The sequence below is a fragment of the Pleurodeles waltl genome, chromosome 6, assembly GCF_031143425.1.
Source record: "Pleurodeles waltl isolate 20211129_DDA chromosome 6, aPleWal1.hap1.20221129, whole genome shotgun sequence".
Classification (NCBI taxonomy): domain Eukaryota; kingdom Metazoa; phylum Chordata; class Amphibia; order Caudata; family Salamandridae; genus Pleurodeles; species Pleurodeles waltl.
This window is the reverse complement of record NC_090445.1, coordinates 738,049,765-738,074,372: the sequence shown is the minus strand read 5'-3', so window position 1 is coordinate 738,074,372 and position 24,608 is coordinate 738,049,765. Positions and strand designations below refer to the sequence as shown.

The 24,608-nt window shown below is 44.5% G+C and overlaps 1 protein-coding gene across 1 annotated transcript in view; it reads right to left on the bottom strand.

Moving 5' to 3' along the window:
* The window catches only part of SHTN1 (shootin 1), a 541,662-nt gene that overhangs the window by 352,645 nt on the left and 164,409 nt on the right, over window positions 1-24,608 (bottom strand). Inside the window, exon 3 of the mRNA XM_069239264.1 lies at window positions 11,416-11,476. Coding sequence (XP_069095365.1) covers window positions 11,416-11,476 — 61 coding nt within the window. The remainder of the gene's footprint in view (window positions 1-11,415; window positions 11,477-24,608) is intronic.

The window sequence follows — 24,608 nt, the reverse complement described above, 5'->3', positions numbered from 1 at the left end:
AGCAGTTTTTTTTGTTTGTTTTTGTAATGCAGCCCGTTTTCCTTAAAGGAAAACGAGATGCATAACAAAAATGAAAAATGAAACGTTTTCGTTTCATTTTTTCAGAGCAGGCAGTGGTCCGCAGGACCACTGCCTGCTCTGAAAAAATGTTTACAGTGACATTCACAAAGGGGTCCCATGGGGATCCCTTCCCTTTTGCGAAAGTGTTAGCACCCATTTGAAATGGGTGCAAACTGCGATTGGTTTGCGCCCGCGTTCGCGGTCACAAAACAATCCTACATTGCACTGCGAGTTGCAATTAGGAAGGGAACACCCCTTACTAATTGCGAGTCGCAAACCCGTTTTGTGATTCGGTAACCAGGTTACTGAATCGCAAAACTGGGTTTGTGCATCGCAATGTGCTTTTTGCATGTCGCAAACAGCGAAAGTCGCTGTTTGCGACATGCAAAAAGCTACCTACATGTGGGTCTTGGTCCCTAATTAGGTCTGGTGTTAACAAAGACATTTTGTTTTTATTAAACTTCTATTTCTCTCTCTTTCGGCTGGCTTTACTGTGAGTGATCGCATTCTGCTCTTCCACAAGGAGCATATTGCCACACAAAGTAGTTTTGTTCAGTGTCAGGAACTACAGTGGCAATCAGTGACGTAACGAAACTGGAGGGTGCCCCTTTGCAAAGAACATGGAGGAGCCCCCTCTCCAGACTCACTCAGGGCAGGTGCTGTGCTGGAGGGGCCCCCTGGAGGGCGGCTGCGGGCCTTTGTTATGCCGCTGGTGGCAACGTGTGCTTTAAGAGTTCAAAAACTTTTTGGGGGGGGTTTGCCAATGTTTGTTACAATGTTGAGGGCCTGGTAGCTCCCACAACAATAAAGTGTTACAAAAGCCATGTCAAAACAAGACACGCATTGATGAAACTAAAAGACTTATAAAAATATGTCAGATCAGTTGGCTTTGTCAGTGTTTGTTTATTTTCATGCTTCCCATAATCGTGTTGAAAATGGTTACACTGATTTTCCATTAGAAATATTTTTGGGAAATACTAGCATGCATCAACACATTTTACTAAATGACACCTCATTTGCATATAATCAGAGAGCATTCTGGGAGCATTATACTTAGCCTCTTAGCCTAAACTTTTCAAACATGTGTGTACACGTTTTTTGTTTTTTTTTGTACTGGAACCAACGTCAGTAGTGAAGTGTGACCTTAAAACATTTATTTACAGCACTCACCCTAATAATGAAGGCTTTCAAATAATGAACCATAAATACAAGTTCGAACAGCATTATCTTTTGGAAACACATTACCTCAACTGCAGAGAATTCCACTCTCTGTAAACAGGCAGCCAAAGGGTTTGTGCTGCAGGGGGTTGGGCCTACTTGTCCCAAGGACAAAGTAAACATAAAAACTTGTTGCCCTTGACCCCAAACAAGATGTCCCGTCTGGAGTTTTGAATTGCGCTCTTAGTGCATGGTAGGTGATGCAGGAAGCGGTGCTGAGAGAAGAAGTCACTCACTTTCAGAGGGTCTTTGGCATCTCAGCTACTGCCCGCCATATGCAATCAACAAGGCACCTGAATGCCTCCAGTTTGCATCAGTGTAGTCAGCCACTTGGGATCACTACTGCAGCTGCCGCTGCCACTGCATTATTTCCGATCCCACCAACGGCCTGCCTCTGGCTTCATCCAATAATAAAGGCAGACAGAGCTACACAGTTGCAGGCAACGGTGACAAACCATTCTGTAGGTATGAATGTCTGTAAGTATTTATGTCGTACTTGTAGAGCGCAAACCTAGCTGAAATGCCGCATTGCGCTGTGCAGGCTCAAAGGCAGTGGTCACAGTGAACAAGTGCTAAGAGAGGAAGCCAGATTTTGGGAGCAGAATTGTACTGTTGCTTCAGTGTCATGAAGCCTCTTGAAATAGTTGCATCTTCAACTCTTTCCTAAGTTGAGGCACTATTGGGGCAGCCCTGATGGATATGGAGATTTTGTTCCAGATCCTGGGTGCCCAGATGGACGAACAGGCCTGGTCATCAATTACACTGTGAAACCATAAGTCACCTGCTGTACAGGCTAATACGGATGTTTTGTTATCCGAACAAGTGTATTTTAGTATCTGTAGGTACTTGTAGCGAGAAGACATAGGTCAGATGTATTTACAAATAATGTAATTTCCATTTAGTATACCAATATCAAATAACAGGCAATAATATTGCCTGAATAAAAGCGTCCTTGACCACACATTTCCCATTACGAATGTGTGATTACATATTACAACATCCCACTCCAATCAATGAAAAACATTATACCCAGCAATAATGCCCAGCCACCACTCTTCTACAGAAAACGTATTATACGCTAAATCTGAAATGTACTTGTGGTCTTACAATTCTATACCCAAAATATGGGTTTATACCTCCTGCGTCTCAAAAAATGTTAAGACCCTGTGAATAGAACGTATCTTGCTCATGTTAAAATTCGCAGCACACCGCTAAGTGGCCAAAAGTGCAGCTAACATCCATATGTATTTTCAGAGGTAATAATACTGTGCAGAAAAACACATGCAGGCCAACCGAAAAACCACTTAACTAATTAGTAGTTGCAGTCGCCGCAAAGAAAGGAAAACATGGATCAACACTGTTATTAACAGTGGCAGATTTGAGTGATGTCTAATTATGGCTTGATGAGCGCGGTCCTGGGCATTATCAATCTGGACAGCGCATCTCCCACCAGCAGTCGGGTGGGCATGGGGACTAAAAGCTGCCGGCAGTGTCGCTGAAGACAGACACTCGCGCTCTGCCGCCGTCGCTTACACGTGCCTCACGGCAAGGGCGCCACCTCCCCCACCGTCACCCGCTTAAATGACACGTTAAGCGTAATTACTAGTAGGCCTTGTAAATAAACAGGATTGGAAGGGAAAACTGCCTCCGCGAGTGCACGGGACGAGCTCTGGACACGTCGCAAGTGCAGGCCTTGAGAGTTTCTTGGACTGCGGGCGATCGCCGCTGCCAGTTTTGGCGGGAGGATACGGTATAACTCCGGAGATATGCCAGTATAATGTACCATCGCTCCTGGCAGACTAGCACTGAACTCCACTGAAGACTCGACGAGGAAGTCGAGAGATGACTTAGTGGCCTTATCATTACAGCACAAAGCCTTCGGCCTTCCTACTTCCAAATCGAAAAGAAGCGAGTGTCTGTGAAAACGACAGCCGACCCGCCCAGGGCCGCGCAGACGGCGGGGGGCTCCAGTGGTGCCCCAATCACTAAAGGGGCCCCATTAAGCCCAAGACCAATGAATATCGAGGAGACACTCAGAGCCCCTAATCATATTCTGCAAGGGGAGCACCAATTTGCGTTACGCCACTGGACCCACAATAACTACTTACTTACCTACTACATTCCCCAATTTATATACCAGTTCTGAGGAATTAAACCGGTTTTTCGAAAGCGTTGAACCCACCGCTGCAGGGCCAGTTAAAAAAAAGCAGCTGTCGGGCTTAGAAAATAACAGGGTGGGAGATGGCAGGAGTTGGAGGGAGGGAGCGCCCATTAAACTAGGAACGGCGCACAATATGTGTTTATGCCAGGAGAACAAATGGATGCTGAGCTGAGGCCAAGTTTATTCACCGACACAAAGCACCAAACAGCTCTTCATCGGGGATAATTGCCCTTTGTGTTTCCGCTGCAATAATGGGCGCTAATATTTCCTTAAATGCCCTAATACGACAGGCATTCTGTCAGCGCGCGAACGAGGCACATTCTTCACAACTGTGAAAGAAACTGAAAGACGCGTTCAATTATTATTGCTTGAAAAGGAGAGGGAGGGGTGAAAAAAGCACAAATTAGAGCTTCAAGTGTTATAAACAAACCCAGCCCTGTTTGTGCTTTCATAGGAATTCAGCATTTTCTTTTTAACAATGGTCCCGGTTCACAAAAAGACTGGGGAGGGTTGACATTTTTCATTTTTGCTGTTCAAAACTGTTGCGTGCTTGCTGTCTTTTACAGTTTTTGTGTTGGCAATTTCTAGAGGTCTTTTTTAAAATAAATGTATTTGAATTGTATTCGAAAGTGAGGGCCACAAAGCAAGGTGTTACCCAACTGTGGTCGCTCTAAATTTCTGAAGACAAAACAGAGGGAGGTGGAATTTTCAGGTATACGCAGTAGGATGGGTAGATATCAGTCCTTCGAATGGATGCTTTGTCCGCAGACTGCCAAGGATTCATTTATTCCAACTAGCCTACTGTAGGAATGCCACCGTCTATGTTTCAGTATGATTACGTGACTGTATTATGTAATGTCTACATACTCGGCGCTGCTCTCCACTACTCCTAGCACCACTGGTGCTCATTAGTGACATGGACCATAACCGAGTCAATGAACTTCGTTTTCATAGGACATTTTTGTTGAAATACCAACCCTTGTCCACTTGGCAGGGGTGCTTCAAAAAGAACTAGTATTGTTGCAGCATCCTTCTAATCCTGCACAATGATCTGACAAAGGCCGTCTACATAGGTGAGCATAGTGAGAGCTGTGAGAAGAAAAAGCAGGGAGTGGAGTAATCAGCACTAGGGTGACTGAAGACCCCTGCACCAAAATTAGACCCAGTGTCCACTATCTGCAATAAAGACAAGCGCATAAAGCGTCAGTAGATGTCTATGTTGTGGTCATGCAGATTTCTGAGAGGGGATTAACCAAGACCGCTGTACAGGTGGCTGATGTAGCACTAGATAAGCAACTCAGATACTTCTCTACTATGGAAGCAAAGTTAGGAAACCATTTCGATCATGTTTATATAACCCCAGTAAGCCTCTCGGTGTCAGGGACAACATGCAAGTTCCATAACCCTTGTCCTCCAGTGGTACACCTCTATGTCGTAAGGAAGGCCACTCTGGATGTGCAAGAAAGGGTACTTTAAGACCACCGGCAATCGTAGTTACAATAAATGGGGCTTCTAAAAAGACCCAAACCTTAGCAGAAAAAAGCAATTAGGATGATTACTGCTATTATTGAAATCCTTTGGTTCTCTGGTCCTGCTTTGCATACCGCATTTTGCATAAGACGTTCCATGAGGCATCATTTTCCTTCTCAACATATGTCCAAGGGTTTTTACTGTTCAGGGGAGGGTGATGGCCAGTCCTAGTATTCCTTTCAATTGCATGCCATGACTGCTATCGAAAGGAGCCTGTCACTACTTTAGTGCTACACTAACCAAAACAGTGTCACCATTCCATTCATACGCTGAAAATTGGGATGTACTATTTTCATCCCCAGATCACGCCAGGAAGCTGCACCATAAAAAAGTCCCTAGATTGTTTTTAGGGTGTTTTAAGGCACTCGTTTCTGCTTTACTGTCTTCAGCTCTGCAAGTAATTTTTGACTCTTTTTCTTCTACCTTTTTTTCGTCAGCGTCTCAGGAAATCTGCGAGCTCCTACATCTTAGACTGGTACTTCTTTGGTGTTTATTTGTTAGTGCTTGGATTTCAATGGCCACCCTCGCCACAATCTACAAACATCTGGTTTATACTGAACTGGAAAAGCTGAACATCTGGTGGTGTAGATCCCAACCATTAACCTGCAGTTTGGAGGCACTTAAGTAGAGGCTTCTCTACGAGTTGGCCAGGCTTGAGGAAAAGCTCTCCAGTGCTATCAGTGGATGAAACATTGCAGGTTTGTCTCCTGAGACTGATGGACTTGGGGGAAACAGGAGTTCCTGCTTAGTTACCAACATCCGATAATCAGGGAACTAAAAACGTAACAAAACAAACATCTATACCACAAGGTGTAATGATAGACAAGACAGACAAACATGACCACTTAGGGACTGAGGAGGGAAAAAAAAACGACACAGACTGCTTCTTAGATGATATACTGCCAAGTTTCCTAATCATGTGGTAACTACTCAAGCTGAAGATTCACAGGGCATGCAGAATGAAACAAAGGACAGCAAAGCAGGTATGAAATCCCCTGACAAATTTATTAGGGTGGGTGGGTGGTTGTGTGTGTGTATATATATAAATATATATATATATGAGACAGTTCCTGCTACTCTTCCTGGTTGTGCCTCGCGGAGTCAGTGCACAGATATGGGCGCAGGACCCGTAATAAATCCAAAAAAACGACACAATTAACAGATGGCGCTTCAAGTAGCTTCAATGTAATGATTTGGGCCAAAGAAGAAGACCGCAGAGGTCGAAACGCATCGCTTTTTGCAAGCTGATTGGCTATATATATATATATATATATATATATATATATATATATATATATATAAATAAATATATAATAGTGGTGATCGCCACTAGGACCCAGTTTCTATAGAAAGAGCGTTTTTTGTTTTGCAAATAACTTTGGCACTGGTTCATGAATCTTCCCAAAATTTTCAAAGAAAATAGGCCTTCCACTTTGCTGCTGCCTGGAAAGTGTCAGGGCAATGCGTCAAGTGGGGGACAAGTAAAAGGGAGGGGGGTGCCAAAACACATTCTCCCCATTCATTTTTCCCTAGGGATTTTAAACAGCGATAACGCCCAAACCACTGGACGGCATTACAACAAATTTGGCAGAAAGGTAGCTCTTGGTCCAGAAGAGCCCTTGTTGTCAATCCGTTCAGTAGTTTTTGAAAAATTAAAAGGGAATTCATATTTGTTTATATAGGGACGCAAAGGATTCACAACCTCTCCCAATCTCGTGCTGAGATCTGATTGGAGAAAGACACTTCCCGGGGCTGTTAAACAGCTCCCATACCCTTCCCCCACAGGGTATATTCGTGGGAGGGAGAACGTGTGGCCTCCCCTCTAGCAGTCACTGATGGCCAGGGGACCGCTACCCCCCCCCAGTCTGGCACCTGCTATGTCCAAGGGGATAATATACACGCACACACACATTCTGAGGCTGGACACTGAACACATGGTCCAAAAAAACACCTAGTTATTGAGGCTACGGACAGCCCCTCCAACTCAAGATGGCATAAGCAGACACACGCCAAGGAATGGAACACAGGTGGAAGACTGATAGAAGGTAGTCCAGCACAAACAACATGCACTGTGGCTAAACACAAGACCCTGAATTAACTAACAGTGCTCCATAAGAGAGCAACCTAATAAATACATCTAAAATACCAAATAAGCCTTTTGACTGAAAGGAAAGAAGATGCAGATTTTGTCTGATCATTGTTATCAGTACGCAATAAATAATGGAATGATTTTTTTCCGAGGCAATTTTACTAAAAATCACTCTAAATCTTGTACATTGTTGCGATCTCTTTTATGAGTTTAGGGAATGCTATTTACTCAATGGTTCTTCTCTGTTGTCAAATGCATTCAAATACCAGGCATTAGGGCAATGTTCACTAGCTTTAATTTGGTAACTATCAGTCGAGACATAAATGAGCTCCAGCTCCACCTCCATAGGACATTTTTTGTATGTTTAACCATACATTCAGGGTTTGCTATTAATTTCCTTTTGAACATAGTTGCAATTTCCTTTTATTTTCTCTTAAATTGAATGGTTTTAATTAACCGTCAATAAATATTTTTGTACCACTCTAGATCCAGCATAACAAAGACTAAACAACATATATGCTCTCACTAGCGTGGTCGATCCCATCCCAACAGAAATAATTTCAAGACGAAGAACCCGATGATGAAGCATGCCACTGTTGATGAAGGAGGGCTAATTTCCCAAAATGTTATTGTTGTAAGTTAGGGGATTTTAGGGATTTCAAGAATACACTACCAAAAAAAAAAACATTTTAAAAGTCTCCACAGAAAGTTATCATTATACCTTGCAATATTATTTTATCTTGTTTTCTTTTTCCTTGTACTACAATATTTTTTCAACAACCTTCTGAAAAAATGTAAACTATTTGAATGAGAGTCTGTCTGAGGACAATAACATAAATGCTAAGAAGTTGAGAAGAAACAGAACTGCCTTAAGATATGTTGCTAATGTCTTTTGAACATCTGTTATGGAGAAGGCATGTTTGCTTGAGGGGATCATGAAGGCAGAGGGTTGAATGCTCTGTCTGGTCAGGAATCATAAGTGCCATTCCGTAAACCTTAAACGTGTGTGTTAAGATGTGGTTTCACATTGAGTTGGGCTATTTTGGGGCAGAGTCTAGGATGGAATCCAGAATGTTACGTGTGGAGGCTCCATGAGTACTCCATTGAAGTGAGGTATTGTTTATATCTAGAGAAGTGTGGGAACACTGGGTGGTAGGAAATTTGGGGATACCTGCAGATTCCAGGACGTTCCCTTTGAGAAATGTGACATTTGTGGGGCACTGTAAGAAACCATAGTGGAATCCATGCAAGTCACACCAGCCAGGACTCCCCTTAGTACCTAGTTTTTAGAAATATATGGGTTGCACAGGTTTCCCCGAGTGTTGGTCAAGCCCAAAAGCAGCATTATTCAGTAGAACAGGTCAATTTTCACAGTGAAATATTAATGTTTCCTTGTGTTTTGGGGCTTATTTTGTTGTGCCAACAGATCCAACCATAAAACTGGGCTACCATTCTTTACTGAGATAAATTTGGGAAATACAGGCTAGCAGAACATTTCTTATTATCAAATTAATTTCTCTCCATTTTTGGCTCCCGAATGTAAGCCAGATGTATAAATAACCTTTATTCTTAAGCTCAATATATTAGACACATTAAAAAAAAACCTATTTCCTTTATATCTAGTTTCCATTCATCAGATTTTACCATAAAAATTGATGCATGGTAGGTACACAATTAAAAAAAAACACTGTAGACTGCAGCTCTGTTGTTGGCTATAGTTATTGTGTGATTTTGGAGAACCAACATACAGCATAACGATCATGGTCATCGAGGCACAAAAATACATATGAAAATGTCACCTATTTTTTTCTACGTTTTCATTATTTTTTAGATTTCAACTATTAGATTCTTTGAGAAAAACCACGAGACAACAACACGCATGGCACCTTGTTTAATTTAGTCTAATCTGTAAGAAATGATAGGTTTCCTGGCTCACCCATGGGTTTCACACCTGTTTCGTCCACAAAACAAAATAGAAAAAATCAACCACCACTTATGAAAATGCAAACACTGTGGTAAAAAAAAAAAAAAAGATTATTTTTTTACAACTCTGTGTGACCCTGAAAGCTGGGAAGTGTGTGAATTTAGTACCGCAAACCTTTGGTTTAGTCCACTTTCAGAAAAAAAAAACATAACTTTTTGCACAGCACTTGTTTCCACTTAGAAACACAAAAACAAAAGTGTGCTACATTTTGGATATTTTCTTGGCTCCTTCTAGGGAATTTGACATATGTGTGTGTGTGTGTGTGTGTATATGTATATATATATATATATATATATATATATATATATATATATATATATATATATATATAGGCACTGGAAGAAGGTGGAAGGAGAGAAAAGTTAGAGAAAGATAGTGAGAAGGAGATATGAGTGAGAGTCAGGAAGGGAAAGACAGCAACAGTGAGTGCGTGTGCACAGAAAGAGAAAAATAGAGGAAGACGCACACGTATTTAAAAAGCGCTTGAGAGCTAGAAGTTTATCTAAAGGGTGCTGCTATTCAGCTCAGAGCACAGCTGACAAGCACTAGTGGTGAAAGGACGTGCACTATTTTTGAACTCCTTGTTGGAACATATACTACCTCTATTTACATGTAATCCAGTTATTCATAATTTCACTTCCATTTTTTACCAATGTGATGCGGGCTTCCCTCGGATCTCAGAGTTTACTTCTTCCTCTCTGCAGCAGCATTGTTTTGACAGGTTAATTGCTAGTTTTATTGCACTGGTATTTTAAAACACATCACAGTGTTTCTCGTAGGGTGCGTTGTGAGATCCGCCTGAGAGGAGTGGGTACACAATGCTGTCAAAACAATAGAACAAAGCTAAACCGAAAGCCGTGCCCAAGTACGAGTGGAGTTCAAAATTTGCTTTGGTGTTTGACAGTCAGAAATAGCTTGTTTGTAGTGATTATTCTCGTATATCTTCCGGTTGGCACCTATACCTGTTTTACGTTCTTAAAAAACATACCTCAACTACCATGAACAAGGCTGCATGTTAGATATGTGAATATGTTTGCCCCCACTATTTAAGAATGTCATCCAGGCCCACATCACAGCCTTGCCAGTTATTTTGTGGGCTATGAGGGGTTGGAATGTGATCGGGGTGCTCTCAATTAAAAGGTGGGCAAGAGCAACATATGTGTTTATTTCTCATGATGTGCCCTCTCTCGTGTCTCCTTTCCCACTACACCAGGATCAGTGCTTGTTGAAGAATCTTTGTGTCTTCATTCAAGACAACTATGCTCCGCCGCCCCACGCCACAATCTATTGCAGTGATATGTGCAGGCCAATGGCTCCCACCGTGTTAACTCGTGTACATCAGTTGCTACCTCTGTGACACACCTCTGCAGTCTTTATCATTCAATAAATCGTACTAATGACGTTTTAAAAAGTAAGTGGTCCTTGAGGTACTGCTAGCTTCTGAAGCTGGTGGTTAGTCTCTGGGATTATGACTTGTTGTTCATTACCACAAGGACACCTTTGCTATTCAATTTTGCTTGCTAAAACCTGTAAAAAGGTGCACTGTCGGGGGCCATACATTGTGTCTTACCACGTTCTACATTATCTTCGGGAAGTCAGATGGAGTGTGATGTCACTTACGAACACTGTCATACCAGACCAAAGGTATGTTAATACACTTACACACTGATCAACCACAGTGATAACAAGGATTTCGGCCAGTGTGCAACAACCCTATAAAACTGCATTGCTGTTTACTCCCAATGGCAAAATTACTTTCTTTACATTATTATGCACGTGCTTCTGAAAACTCTGGTGCCCATCCTAATTTAAACAAAGACTAAGCAGTAGTCTACATAGGTCTAATTCTCAAATCAATTTGCACTCTTAAGTTGAACTAGACACAAATCACTAATTTTATAGGTGCAAATATACGTTTGGCATTCACAAACCTTCGATTTAAACTTGTAAAAAGATTTACTTGTTGTAAGTATGAGTAATCTGCTAGAATGGGAAAATGTGAATTCCAATATAGAATACTCTGTGAATTTTGTTAACACTCATAAAAGTATGTTTGCAAGGATTTGCAAACTTCTTTATGGCCCATCCCCACCCTGACGTGGTTAGAAATATACTATGGTCCAGGCTACGAGTAAATCTGTGTAATGGATGAAATATCCCCAAACATTGGTAGCAGTCCGAGGAAAGGGCTTTCTAGAAGCAACAACATAACACAAAATCAGCAAGAGATAAGTAAATCGGTCATAGTTTTTTTGTATGAGCAAATATAGTATGCTTCTGCAAGCAATAGTGGAATTCATAAGAATTTCTAAAGTATGTCTCAAAAACAGCAACTGGTGTTTACACACATGCAAACGTTCAATATATACTCACTTTTATTGAACTCATCCAGCTTTTTGACAGCATCATCTCGCTCCTGTTTCAGTCTGTCATACTGTATTAGGAAATGAGAGGTAATAGCACAATTAATTGAGGAAAAACTGTATTATACTGTGCATTAAATCAACTCACACCAATAACAGATTAGGTAATTAATAGAAACAGTCTGAAAAACATAAGAATCATTAATATTCGTTGAGGTCGAAAGCTGAGAATGTATTTTTTAAGTAAATCGCCAAGGATTACGTGAAAACAATTTTAACTATTTAGCTAGAACGGGATTTTAGGCCTCAGTAAAATAAATAAAACACAACAAAACAACTGAGTGCGCAGTTACACTGGTTCCTCTATCCCCCTGACTTTCTCTGTGGAGGTAGGGAATCGACACAATATATAGAAATACAGATTGGCAACAGTGTATTACAGGAACGAGTTTCACAAAGGGGATCTGAGTGACATCAAATGGACAACCAGAGCTTCTCTCTAGTTGCACATCTAATGTCACTCAGAAAGAACCCCACAATTTACTTTTACCCATCTTATTGTTTTATGATATGTATGGCCCCAAATGATCTGCCCCTGTGTAAGGAAATGGCTCCTTGTTGCAGTTACCCCCCACTTTTTGCCTGATACTGATGCTGACGTGACTGAGAAGTGTGCTAGGACCCTGCTAACCAGGCCCCAGCACCAGTGTTCTTTCCCTTAAAATGTACCATTGTTTCCACAATTGGCACACCCCTGGCACACAGATAAGTCCCTTGTAAAAGGTACCAGTGGTACCAAGGGCCCTGTGACCAGGGAAGGTCCCTAAGGGCTGCAGCATATGTTGTGCCACCCTAAGGGATCCCTCAGATAACACATGCACACTGCCATTGCAGATTGTGTGTGTTGGTGGGGAGAAAAAGGGAAAGTTGACATGGCATCCCCCTCAGGATGCCATGTACACAAAATGCTGCCTGTGGCATAGGTAAGTCACCCCTCTAGCAGGCCTTACAGCCCTAAGGCAGGGTGCACTATACCACAGGTGAGGGCATAGCTGCATGAGCAATATGCCCCTACAGTGTCTAAGTCTATTCTTAGACATTGTAAGTACAGTGTGGCCATATTAAGTATATGGTCTGGGAGTTTGTCAAAAACGAACTCTACAGCTCCATAATGGCTACACTGAATACTGGGAAGTTTGGTATCAAACTTCTCAGAATAATAAACCCACACTGATGCCAGTGTTGGATGTATTTAAAAATGTACACAGAGGGCATCTTAGAGATGCCCCCTGTATTTTACCCAATTGTTCAGTGCAGGACTGACTGGTCTGTGCCAGCCTGCTGCTGAGAGACGAGTTTCTGACCCCATGTGGTGAGGGCCTTTGTGCCCTCTGAGGCCAGAAACAAAGCCTGCTCTGGGTGGAGGTGCTTCACACCTCCCCCTGCAGGAACTGTAACACCTAGCAGTGAGCCTCAAAGGCTCAGGCTTCGTGTTACAATGCCCCAGGGCACTCCAGCTAGTGGAGATGCCCGCCCCCTGGACACTGCCCCCACTTTTGGCGGCAAGTCCAGGGGAGATAATGAGAAAAACAAGGAGTCACCCACCAGTCAGGACAGCCCCTAAGGTGTCCTGAGCTGAGGTGACCCCTGCCTTTAGAAATCCTCCATCTTGGTTTTGGAGGATTCCCACAATAGGAAAAGGGATGTGCCCCCTCCCCTCAGGGAGGAGGCACAAAGAGGGTGTAGCCACCCTCAAGGACAGTAGCCATTGGCTACTGCCCTCCCAGACCTAAACACACCCTAAATTCAGTATTTAGGGGCTCCCCAGAACCTAGGAAACTAGATTCCTGCAACCTGAAGACGAAGAAGGACTGCTGACCTGCAGCCCTGCAGAGAAAACATAGACACCAACTGCTTTGGCCCCAGCCCTACCGGCCTGTCTCCCCACTTTGAGAAAAACTGCAACAGCGACGCATCCCACAGGGTCCAGCGACCTCTGAAGCCTCAGAGGACTACCCTGCATCTAAAAGGACCAAGAAGCTCCCCTGTTCAACAAACCTGCAACTTTGCAACAAAGAAGCAACTTTTAAAGAACACACGTTTCCCGCCGGAAGCGTGAGACTTTCCACTCTGCACCCGACGCGCCCGGCTCGACCTGCGGAAAACTAACTCTACAGGGAGGACTCCCCGGCGACTGCGAGCCCGTGAGTAACCAGAGTTGACCACCTTGATCCCCCACAGCGACGCCTGCAGAGGAAATCCAGAGGCTCCCCCTGACCGCGACTGCATGCTTCAAGGAACCCGACGCCTGGAAACCACACTGCACCCGCAGCCCCCAGGACCTGAAAGAACCGAACTCCAGTGCAGGAGCGACCCCCAGGCGACCCTCTGCCTAGCCCAGGTGGTGGCTACCCCAAGGAGCCCCCCGTGCCTGCCTGCATCGTTGAAGAGACCCCCGGGTCTCCCAATTGAATCCTATTGAAAACCCGACGCCTGTTTGCCCTCTGCACCTGGCCGCCCCAGTGCCGCTGAGGGTGTACTTTCTGTGCCTGCTTGTGTCCCCCCCAGTGCCCTACAAAACCCCCCTGGTCTGCCCTCCGTAGTCGCGGGTACTTACCTGCTGGCAGATAGGAACCAGGACACCCCTATTTCCATTGAAGCCTATGTGTTTTGGGCACCACTTTCACCTCTGCACCTGACCGGCCCTGAGCTGCTGGTGTGGTAACTTTGGGGTTGCCTTGAACCCCCCACGGTGGGCTACCTTGGACCCAACTTTGAACCCTGTAGGAGTTTTACTTACCTGTGAACTTAATATTTACTTACCTCCCCCAGGAACTGTTGATTTTTGCACTGTGTCACTTTTAAAATAGCTTATTGCCATTTTTGCCAAAACTGTACATGCTATTGTGATAATTCAAAGTTCCTAAGATACCTTACTGAAATATCTTTCATTTAAAGTATTGTTTGTAAATCTTGAACCTGTGGTTCTTAAAATAAACTAAGAAAATATATTTTTCTATATAAACACCTATTGGCCTGGAATTGTCTGAGTGTGTGTTCCTCATTTATTGCCTGTGTGTGTACAACAAATGCTTAACACTACCCTCTGATAAGCCTACTGCTCGACCACACTACCACAAAATAGAGCATTAGAATTATCTCTTTTTGCCACTATCTTACCTCTAAAGGAAACCCTTGGACTCTGTGCACACTATTTCTTACTTTGAAATAGTATATACAGAGCCAACTTCCTACACCCTGCTTTTAATTGCTACACAGGGACAGGTGAGTAATGGGGCAACATAATGTGGTCTCTCCTCCCTGCCCCTAATGTGAAACATTACCTGCCATCCTTAACCAACCTCCACCACCTTCCCTTCCTGTTTTATCCCTTCTGCTGCTGTGCTTTCGGCTTTCAGTCAAAAGCAGACAAGCAGCGCTCTACTGACAGGCCATCAGACAGCCCGTCACCTGGCCTGGAAGGCCTTTGAGACACAGCAATAGTGGGTAATGAGTTTTGTTATCAACTGTTGCTATGTCATAGCCAAGAATTATCAGATGAAAGGCCTGGTGTAAACGACAGAGGCTTCCTATGGAAGCCATACATAACAAATGAATAACTGTCCAGGTTTTACAAAACATCAGCAATTTGTTTATGTGAACACATGTACATATGAATTTTTAAATACCACTCTCAGAATTATGCATGTTACTTATTTTTCAAACCTCCTACATATATATTTAAACACTTCCATGTTATTTGTAGAAAAGAACAAGTTACTTACCTTTGGTGACTCTCTTTCTGGTAGAGACTCGATCTAGCCTCAGTCCTCACCTTTGAATATTCCCTAAGCATCAGACTGCATCGGGAAATATTTAATTAGTACCTCTTCATGCCGTATGATGGCGCCATACAGGTCACACTGATGCCATTCCACTCCAGAAATGACAGGCGAAGCTTATATGGGAGGCACCCCTGCAACGCCGCAGTCTGTTGCTTTCAAGACTGTCTGCGCCCTGAAACACAGAGCTCCAAAAATCAAATTGGGAGGCCAGTGTGTCTGTTCCTAGACAAGAGATCTAATTAACGGCTAGAGTCCAATCACAGGATGAAAGGGTCGCTGAAGATTCTGCGGCTACAGTCTCTACCAGAAAGAGTGTATTTGAAGGTAAGCAACTTGTTCTTCTCATAGAGACTTCTAACTGCAGAGTCCTCGCCTCTTGAATAGATACCAAAGCAGTCAGCAGTGGCCCGTCCTTAAAAGCAGAGGGGCCATTTCAGGTCATGCGCCAGGACTGAGACGTGCTAAATGCGCAGGCTTCTGGCTGAATGAGCTGAACTTTGCTGGGCTGAAAACCTCCTCAGCTCAGCAAAGGTCCTCGAGGCCCTTCCCCTGCTGACAAGAGGCAGCGTCAGTGATAGCCTCATACCTGGGCACTTCAGGTTTAAGCCCTGAAGTGCCCAGTGCTCAATGTCTTCATCACTGACACCTTGTCACAGTGAGTAGGGTCAGCCGCCTCTATGACTCCATCCTACTCTGTGACAAGGGAGGGACTGCTACCTCCTCCCTTTGGCTGGCCTAAGGGGAGGCAACAGTCCAAAACCCTCATGGTCTTGCTAAGGTTTTTTATTGACTGTTTTGTGCATGCTTGTGTGTTTGACTGTGTATCTGTGAGTGAGTGTTGTGAATGAGTGTGTGTGAACGCTTGTCTGCATGTGAATGCATGGTTGTGAGTGTGCATGTATGTGTGCGCCTCCCCACTCCCACCCTCCTCTCGCTGGTACTTACCAGCCACCACTGAAAGCAGTACCTATTAGGAGGTAGGTCTGTGGATAGACTCAACTCACTCCTGCAGGACCAAGCGAGCGAACCTGACTGTCCAGGCAATAGTACCTCATGTACATGGGACGGGACGCTCATATGCCGCCTGGCAAATGTCTAGGACAAGATATCTGCATGTTAATGCAGCTTTAGCCCTGATAGACTGAGCAAGCAGTCCTTCCGAAGGCTGCTTTTCAGCCAGTTCTTATCAAGTGTGAAAAGGTCCAAAATTCCCTTCCTGATTGATTGCCAATTCTCAGTCAACGGGGCAAATGCATAATTTCAGCCTAACAGATACTCAACATACTGTTAAATGACCCCTTGTAGTTTAGACTCCACTTTTTGTGTTAATATCGTTTGAATATTATTTGTTGCAATGCTATGTTGGTATTTCTTTATATATTGTATGTGACAGTAATTCAGGAGACAAATTCTCCTCAAGTCCTTAATTTGTAAAATTTTGTCTCAAAATTCAGACCATTGACCATAATGATGTGCTGCATAACCATGAATATTATACTGGTACAACAACTTTTTTTGCCACTTTCTCAGTGTTATTTACATTATGTTCAATAAGACCTAATCATGGTTATGAACTACTAACAAAACTCACTTTGAATGGCTGTGGTGTAGTGCCAGCAATTCTTTAAAAATATTTCCAAAAATATTTTAAAAAATTTACTTTAAAATATACACCTTCCTCACGGGTGATTTTAACGAATGATTTTCTTTATGATAGATCTAATAGTTACAATCAGTTAACTATGGACTAGTATTTCTTCACTAGATCACATTTTCTTTTAATTTCACAGCAATTATAAACTATATTATCTTTATATACCGGTTTAAAAGGGATCTTTAATCACTCTTTTTATCCTAATCATTTTTTCTCTACACATAGTCCATGGATGAAAAGAATGGAATGGTCATAGCTCTGCATGTTATTTTGCATGCTCAGACTCTATCTATCACTAAACTATTTTTAATAGGTCTATTACTGTCCTTAATTTGTTCATTCTGAATTGTTTTCAGCCTTGAGAAAGCCCCAGGTGGAATTACCGTAGGGGGCGAAACACGTCTCGGCTGCTGCAACTGTCTTATATTCATTTAACTACCTGGATATATTTATGCATCAATGGTTGTTTTCTTCATTTTGATTCAATCTCTATCTACTGCACCAGAATGGACTTATGAACTTATAAATAAAGACTGCGCGCACTAAATTTATCAACATGGGTTCTCATTCCTTCATACGGTTTGGATGCTTTTCAGCCAGTGCATGACAAATCTTAATGCAGAGCACAATCCAGTGGGAGATGGTTCTTTTCTGCACAGCCTTGCTCTTTGTCACTCCAAAGAACCCCACAAAAAGCAGAACATCCATGCTCCTCTTTGGTATGATCTATGCAGAAGCTCAGCACTCTCATAGGGTCCAAGTGATGAATACTCTTCTCCCCCTTAAGAGGGGCGAGGCAGAGTATACAAAGCAAACAGTGTGGTGGTTTGATCGACGTTGAACAGCGTCACAACTTTCTGCAGAACCATCTTGGCAAGAAAGTGGTGTACGGCAGGTTGACCCAAAGCTTGAAGTTCAATCACGCTTATGTTATGGTGGTAAGGAACACAGTCTTGAGGATGAGAAGTCCTAAGGAACAGCTGGGAAGAAGTTGAAATGGCGTGCACATTAGAAATGTGAGGACCACTGAGGCATGACTAAGAGTGAGGGAGGAAAACAAGTGTTGTAACCGTTTCAAAAATCTCACCACAAGGGACTTGAACAAAGAGGGCTGATCTGGCAATAGCAGAAAAGCAGAAAGAGCTGAAAGGTACCCTATAACTGTGCCCAGGCAAGGCCTTGCTGGGCTAAGGACAAAAAACAATAAACCATCTGAGGACTTGTACTTGAAGTGGGTAAAACCGCTGAAAGTCACACCAAGCCATACGTTTGTCTGAGCAACAAGCATATACAATTTTATTCAAGGGACACCTGTTTGCAAGATTACATTAACCACCTCCGAAGGAAGATCAAGTTTGTTCAGCAGTCGCTGCTCAATCTCCGTACCTGAAGGTGAAGACTGAGAAGGCCCAAGTTCAAAACAGTAGGTCTTCCCAGAGGGGCAACCTGATGGAGGACAGATGCTCATGCCCAGAAGGTCTTGATAGCATACTCTCCATGCCCATTCTGGAGCCACTGGATGACTTAAGTTCAGTAAGTCCTGATCTCCTTGAGAACTGGCAGGAGTGGTGTAGGTGGAAAGGTATACAGAAGTACAGAGTTCCACTTGAGGTGCAATTTGACTTCGAGCAAGAGATGCCTTGGAAACTCCAACACTCAGAAGTGCGAACATTGTGCGTTCTCAGGGGTGAGGAAGAGATCAAGCCATGGTTCTCCCCATTCGTGGAAGAGATCTTGTGGGCGAAGAGATCAAGCCATGGTTCTCCCCATTTGCGGAAGAGATCTTGTGCCCCTTTGTGTATAATTGCCAGTCATGATCCTCAAGGCACAGATGGCCGAGTTTATCGGTCTTGGTTTCCAATAAATATGCCATTGCCAGATTCCCTATCGGGAAAATTCTGTGGAGGTCAAGCCACTCCCACCGGCATAAGGTCTTCTGGCACAGGGTCCGTGGCCCTACCCTGGCCTTTTTGTTGCAGTACCACATGACGGTGGTGCTGTTCATATGCACCTGAGCCAGCCTCCCCCTGATGGATGGAAGAATATCTTTCAGTGCCAAGCACTTGGCCCTCGGCTCCAGAAGGTTAATATAGAGCCAGGACTCCAGCAGACCCCACATGGTTCTGATCTACACCTCTCACAAGTGGCTGCCCAAACCCAGAAGAGAACCATTGGTCACTACTGTCAGCTCTAGAAGGGGAAGGCAGGGAGGGGGTTCTAATGCTAAATCAATCGAAGTCCAGCAACTGCCATTGCAGATCCTTTGCAGTCTCTTCCTAATGTGGTTAAAGAAGGCCCCTTGATGTTGAGTCCACTGAGACTTCACATCCCACTGCTGAGCCCGCATATACCACCTAGAGTGCTAAAGCGTCAGGATGCTGGAGGGCATCAGTTTCAGTAACCTCACTGAAATCCGTGACAGAGGCTGAAAGATCGTGCGCATAGCCTGAAAATCCTGGACTCTCTTTTCCAGGTGAAAAGCACAAAACCAAACCTTGTCTAGAATTTCTCAGAAGTAGGGAAACATCTGAGAAGGATTAAGGTGCGACTTTGACACGTTGAGAGTAAACCCCCAAAGATGAGAGAAGGTTTGCCGTTGTCTGGAGGTGGTTGACATCTGCCTGGGGTGAGTCCGTCTTCAACAGGCAGTTGTCGAGGAAGGCACTGGCAACCCTGATCTCTGAAGATGTGCTGCCACCACCGCCATCACTTTTGCAAACACCTGAAATGCACTGGTGAGGCCAAAGGGGAACACAGCAAATTGAAAATGCTTCTGTCCCACCACAAACTGCAGTTACAGTTAGTGGGCAGGCAGGAGAGAGTATATGGAAATAGGCATTCTGCAGGTCCAACGCTACCATCCAATCTCCAGGGTTTGGGGCAGACAAGACCCGAGCCAATGGGAGCATTTTGAATGTTTCCTCCCATAGGAAGGTTGGAGAGGGTGCAGGTCTAAAATAGGGCAGAGGCCTCCATCCTTTTTGGGCAATAGGAAGTAGCGAGAATTGCAACCATGTCCTACTTCATTTGGCGTGGGCACCCTTTCAATAGTCCTCTGGTCCAAAGGGACCTGCATTTTCTGCCACAAAACGGAAAGTTGGTCCTTCATCAATCGTTTGGGAGAAGGCAGAATGCACGGCTGTGTAGAAAGGAAGGGGAGAGCACAGTCCTACCGAACAATTTGCAGGACTCACCAATCTGATCTTGTGGCCTGCCAATCCGGCAAGTATCGCCAGAACCTGCTTCCTACCAGGTGGTGTGCTCCATTAAAGGCATACTAGAAGGGTTTTGAAGGTGGGGCTACAGTGGATCTGGGTGGCCTGTTGACCTGCCTGTGGGGCCTCCAATGCAAACCTACTAGGCACCAAGCTGGGGTTGGACTGGTTGGCATTAAGGGTTACCTCTGCCGAAACTGAGAAAGAAGTGTTAGGGTTTGATGGGGGTGGTCAGGTGGGGCAGATAAGCCCAAGAATCATGTCTTGGCCTTGCTCTCCTTGAACTGCTCAAGAGACAAGTCTGCCTTGTCCCCAAACAGGCGAGTCCCATTGAAAATCATTTGCATTGGAGACAACTGGACATCGCCTGAAAAACCAGTGCACTGCAGCCACATGCGGTGGGGAATGGTAACACTAATGTAGATGGCCTGCCCAATGGAATCGGTGGTGTCCAAGTCATAACAAACTGCGAAAATGGTAGCGTCCCAGTCATTCTTAATGGCTTGGACAACAACAACAGGTCAAAGATTTTTACGGACACCTGGGAGGACTTGCGTCACTGAGTCCCAAGGGGCATGGGAATAGAGCCCGAGTAGGGAGCTGGCATTCACAGACCTGAGTGCCAAGCAGATCGATAAAAATACTCATTAGGTTTCAACACATTTAGATTCTCTGTCAGGGGGAGTAGTTGGGAGCATATTGGTATTACTTGTAGATGCTTAAACCACCAAACTCTGAGGGGAGGAGTGCTGAGATAGGAAAACGTGATTGTTGAGGCAGGGTGATGGCATAATGTAGTCTGGCGGCTGACTCGTGGTTAACAGCAAGATTTGGTCCATGCACCTTATATGGTGCCTGTTAGGACCTAATTAAACGGCAAGAGGGGCTTGGAAGATGTTTGCGCTACCTGGAGAACCTCCACCAATATGTTAGTCTTGACATCAAGGTGGGAGCTGGAGGTCAAGGACTTCAGCTGCCCTACGCATAATCATGGCGTAGGACCCGGATTCCTCTGTGGCTGGTCTAGGGAATGAGAGGAGGCCCATTTCAAGAAAAGTATCAAGAACACTAGCTTCCTGTATGTCATCATACCAACTGGATTCGTGAATTGGCTGAGCAAACTCACTTCCCGCACCATATTCATTGTACAAATCCATATCAAAAAGAGAATGTAAGGTGTATTGTTGTCCTTGTGAACCTGGCGAAGCAATCAGAGGAACTGGCACCTTTAAAGCTGTCGGGTGAGGTCAGAGCAGCACAGTCTTGGAGTCGGACAGGATTATTGTAAGCTCTTTACCCTGAATTAATGTATTTCGTATCAGTGTCAAAGTCTCAGGGACCGGCGTGGACTGCAGTGCCAGAGGCAGGTCTGGAATGGGAACAGAGGCACTGGGACAGACTCAGAGGGTCCAGCTGGTTTCAGAGGAGCCTATTGCCTCCTGGGACCTAAAGATGTGCCAGATGGAGTAGGTAAGGATCCAAAGAGCCAGAGTATGGCTGCTTAGAACTCTTTGATCTGTTGCACAGTGGCAGATGGCCCAAGAAACTCGGGTTGTGACAAAATCAGTTGTGGGACCGGCCCCGAAGTCGGTTGACTATGGGAGTGTGATCTACATCAATGGCACCGCCTCTGTGACTCAGAGGCGAATCAGAAAGGTTGCTGAGTCCCACTTAGATTTATTATGCTTCCTTTTAGACTTACAGGACAACTTGGAATGCAAAGAGCACTAGCCTTGCAAGCCGTTTCGGCAATGTCTGATACAGGACTGGGACAGAATCTTGGACTAGCACCGCAACATAGAGCAGACTCGGCAAAGAGTCTTCTTATGCATGGCAATATATACTTTCTCCTTGCATTGAGAGATGTCCGTCGGATTCATCAGTGCACTGTCACTGCAGGCCCTGAATTCGTGCCTTGACCCTAGACATCACAGGCACACCAGATGAGAATTGGTCACAGACATTTCCTTGCAAGAGTCTCTACAGGGCTTAAAACTTGTCATTTTAAGGAGAGACAACGCTTGCACACTGTAGAATTTAGTAGAAATATTGAGGAAAGGAGTCTGAGAGATGAGAGGAAGCTCCTGATTCACATCACTAGGGGCTGACAGTACGCAAGAGTGGCACCTACTTGTCATTTTCAGAGTGGAACACATCAGTGCGGAACCGCATGGCAGCACCCTCTGGTGCTGGTGCTCAAAGGTACTGCTGAAAAAATTCCTGATCCAGCCTGATGCCTGGGGAATATTCAAAATGTGAGGAATTTGTGGCTAGAACTCTCTATCAGAATTTAGATTTTAGTTGAGAGGGGAGCATGAAGGTCAACACCCTGTTGGGATCTACCTTTGTAGAAGGAAAAAATGCCTGTGAGACACTTTGCCACATACTATTACCCTGGTTCTTGACTGCCAACATGTGAAAACTAGCTTTCAGGAGTGAAATGTGTAAGGTGTGGCAAATAACATGCCTGAAGTAGAAAGCAATAGAAAAGCACCTCTTCTAGTATCTCAAAAGTCTCCCACAGAACAAGTTACCTATCTTTGGTATTGCTTCTTCTAGGGGATACTCCTATCTCATCGCAGATTCCCCACCATAAGATTATCCTGAGGTGACAGATTGGATTCAGAAAAGTTTCTAAGCAATACTTCTGCACACCAATAGGTGGCACCATGTGGCTCTGTAGTGGTTCTGTTCTGCCCTGGAAATAAGAGTGAAAAACTGTGGATTCTGCTCCCCTATCCTTTCCTTAGTTCTCTTGTGGTTGCAGGTACAATGACAGTAGCTAAGTCACTTCTATATGCTTTACTGCAGCAGACTGACATAGGTGTACAAATCATGATGGGAGGCAGGAACGCTCCCACCACCAGCCAGAGAGGCCCTCATTATTATGCTCCCTGAACATGGGGTGGAGACCCACTGGACAGGGGCTCGTATTGCCTGCTATCCATCCTCAAAAGACCTAGCAAACCACATCCAAATACATATTGCATCTCTGGTCCACTCGACCAAAGTGGATTTGTACCGGGCAGAAGCACTTCCTGACCATCAGGTGCTTATTCCAGAAATGGATGACGTATCGTCCGACCTGACTCAAACAGTCACAGTCACTTTTGACACGGAGAAAGCCTTTGACAGCCTTTCCTGGTTGCATTTATTTGCAGGTCTAATTCGTATGGGCTTTGATGCTGAGTTAATACACTGGATTAAAGTGCTTTACATGAACTCTGTTACCCGGGTCCAAAATTAAACGAAAATATTCTGAACCCTGGTGCACACAGTGAGGCAGCAGACAGCATTGTCTGTTATCTCCACTGCTCTTCACCCTTGCAATGGAGACCCTGGCATGCAGGATACACTTGGAGAGCCCTAGATGTGGGATCCAGATAGCGACCCACGCACATTATATCGATTTACGCAGATGATGTCCTTATACACCTATGAGACGTGGCTACTGGGCTGGTACCGATCATGGACGCACTACACTCCTTTGGGGAATTTTGAGGCGTACGTGTTAATTTTTCCAAATCCTGCATGTTCCTGCTATCGGAGTCCTGTGCACTGTTTTTAGTGGGCAGTGTGACCTTGGTTCAAATGCATGGTCTACAGGGTCTTAAATGCAGTCCGTGAGGGAGACCTCAGCAGTCAAATCTCCACATAGCCTGGCTATGACCTGTGGCCCTACTAGGCTGAGTTTTGTATATTTATCACACATTACAGACATACAACATGTCAACACACTGAAACCATGTTTGCTAGGCATGATGCCGCGTTCTAGGACAGACAAAGATGGGGCTAAGTTAATCTACCTGGCCCTTGCCCAAAGAGTGATAGCTATTAACTGGAAGGCAAATGCACTCCGGCCTTCTTGTCCTGGAAACTTGAACTCTGGACTGGGCACTGACAGAGGATGAGGTAATCAGGCAGCTGCGATTCAAGGAGGGAATGGTTCCGCGAATCACAGAATAGGACACTATACTACTGGCACTAGAGCCGAGCTGGGATATCCAACCATCAGACTGGGCCATAGTCCACACCCCTAATACGACACACAAGGGACACTACCCTGAGCAATGCACAACACTGATTCCTCCTCCCCCAATCATGGCTGTTCCGCCTCTACACATGGGTATTGCACTCCTTCAGGGGACACTGCTAGGTGTCAAAGTGAACTCCCTTGACCTCTCCATCCAACTAATGTCTTTGTACATGCTCATCGAGGTTTGCACCACACTCTTCCTCTACGCCCATCCCCATAGAGGATCACCTTGACCACCATAGTCTCACCTACTTACACTGTTTATCACTACAAATGTGCCCCAATTATCCGCACCAGCAATTACATCTCTGTTTTGTGTTTAAAGAGTAATTTAAAAAAACGCTTTGTAGTAGTAGCGGTGGTTGGGTCTAATCGGGTCTAATCTTTCAGTGGCACAGCCGCATGGGCATATGTTTGAGCAGGTGAAACAGGGCTTGGCACTATAAAAGTAAG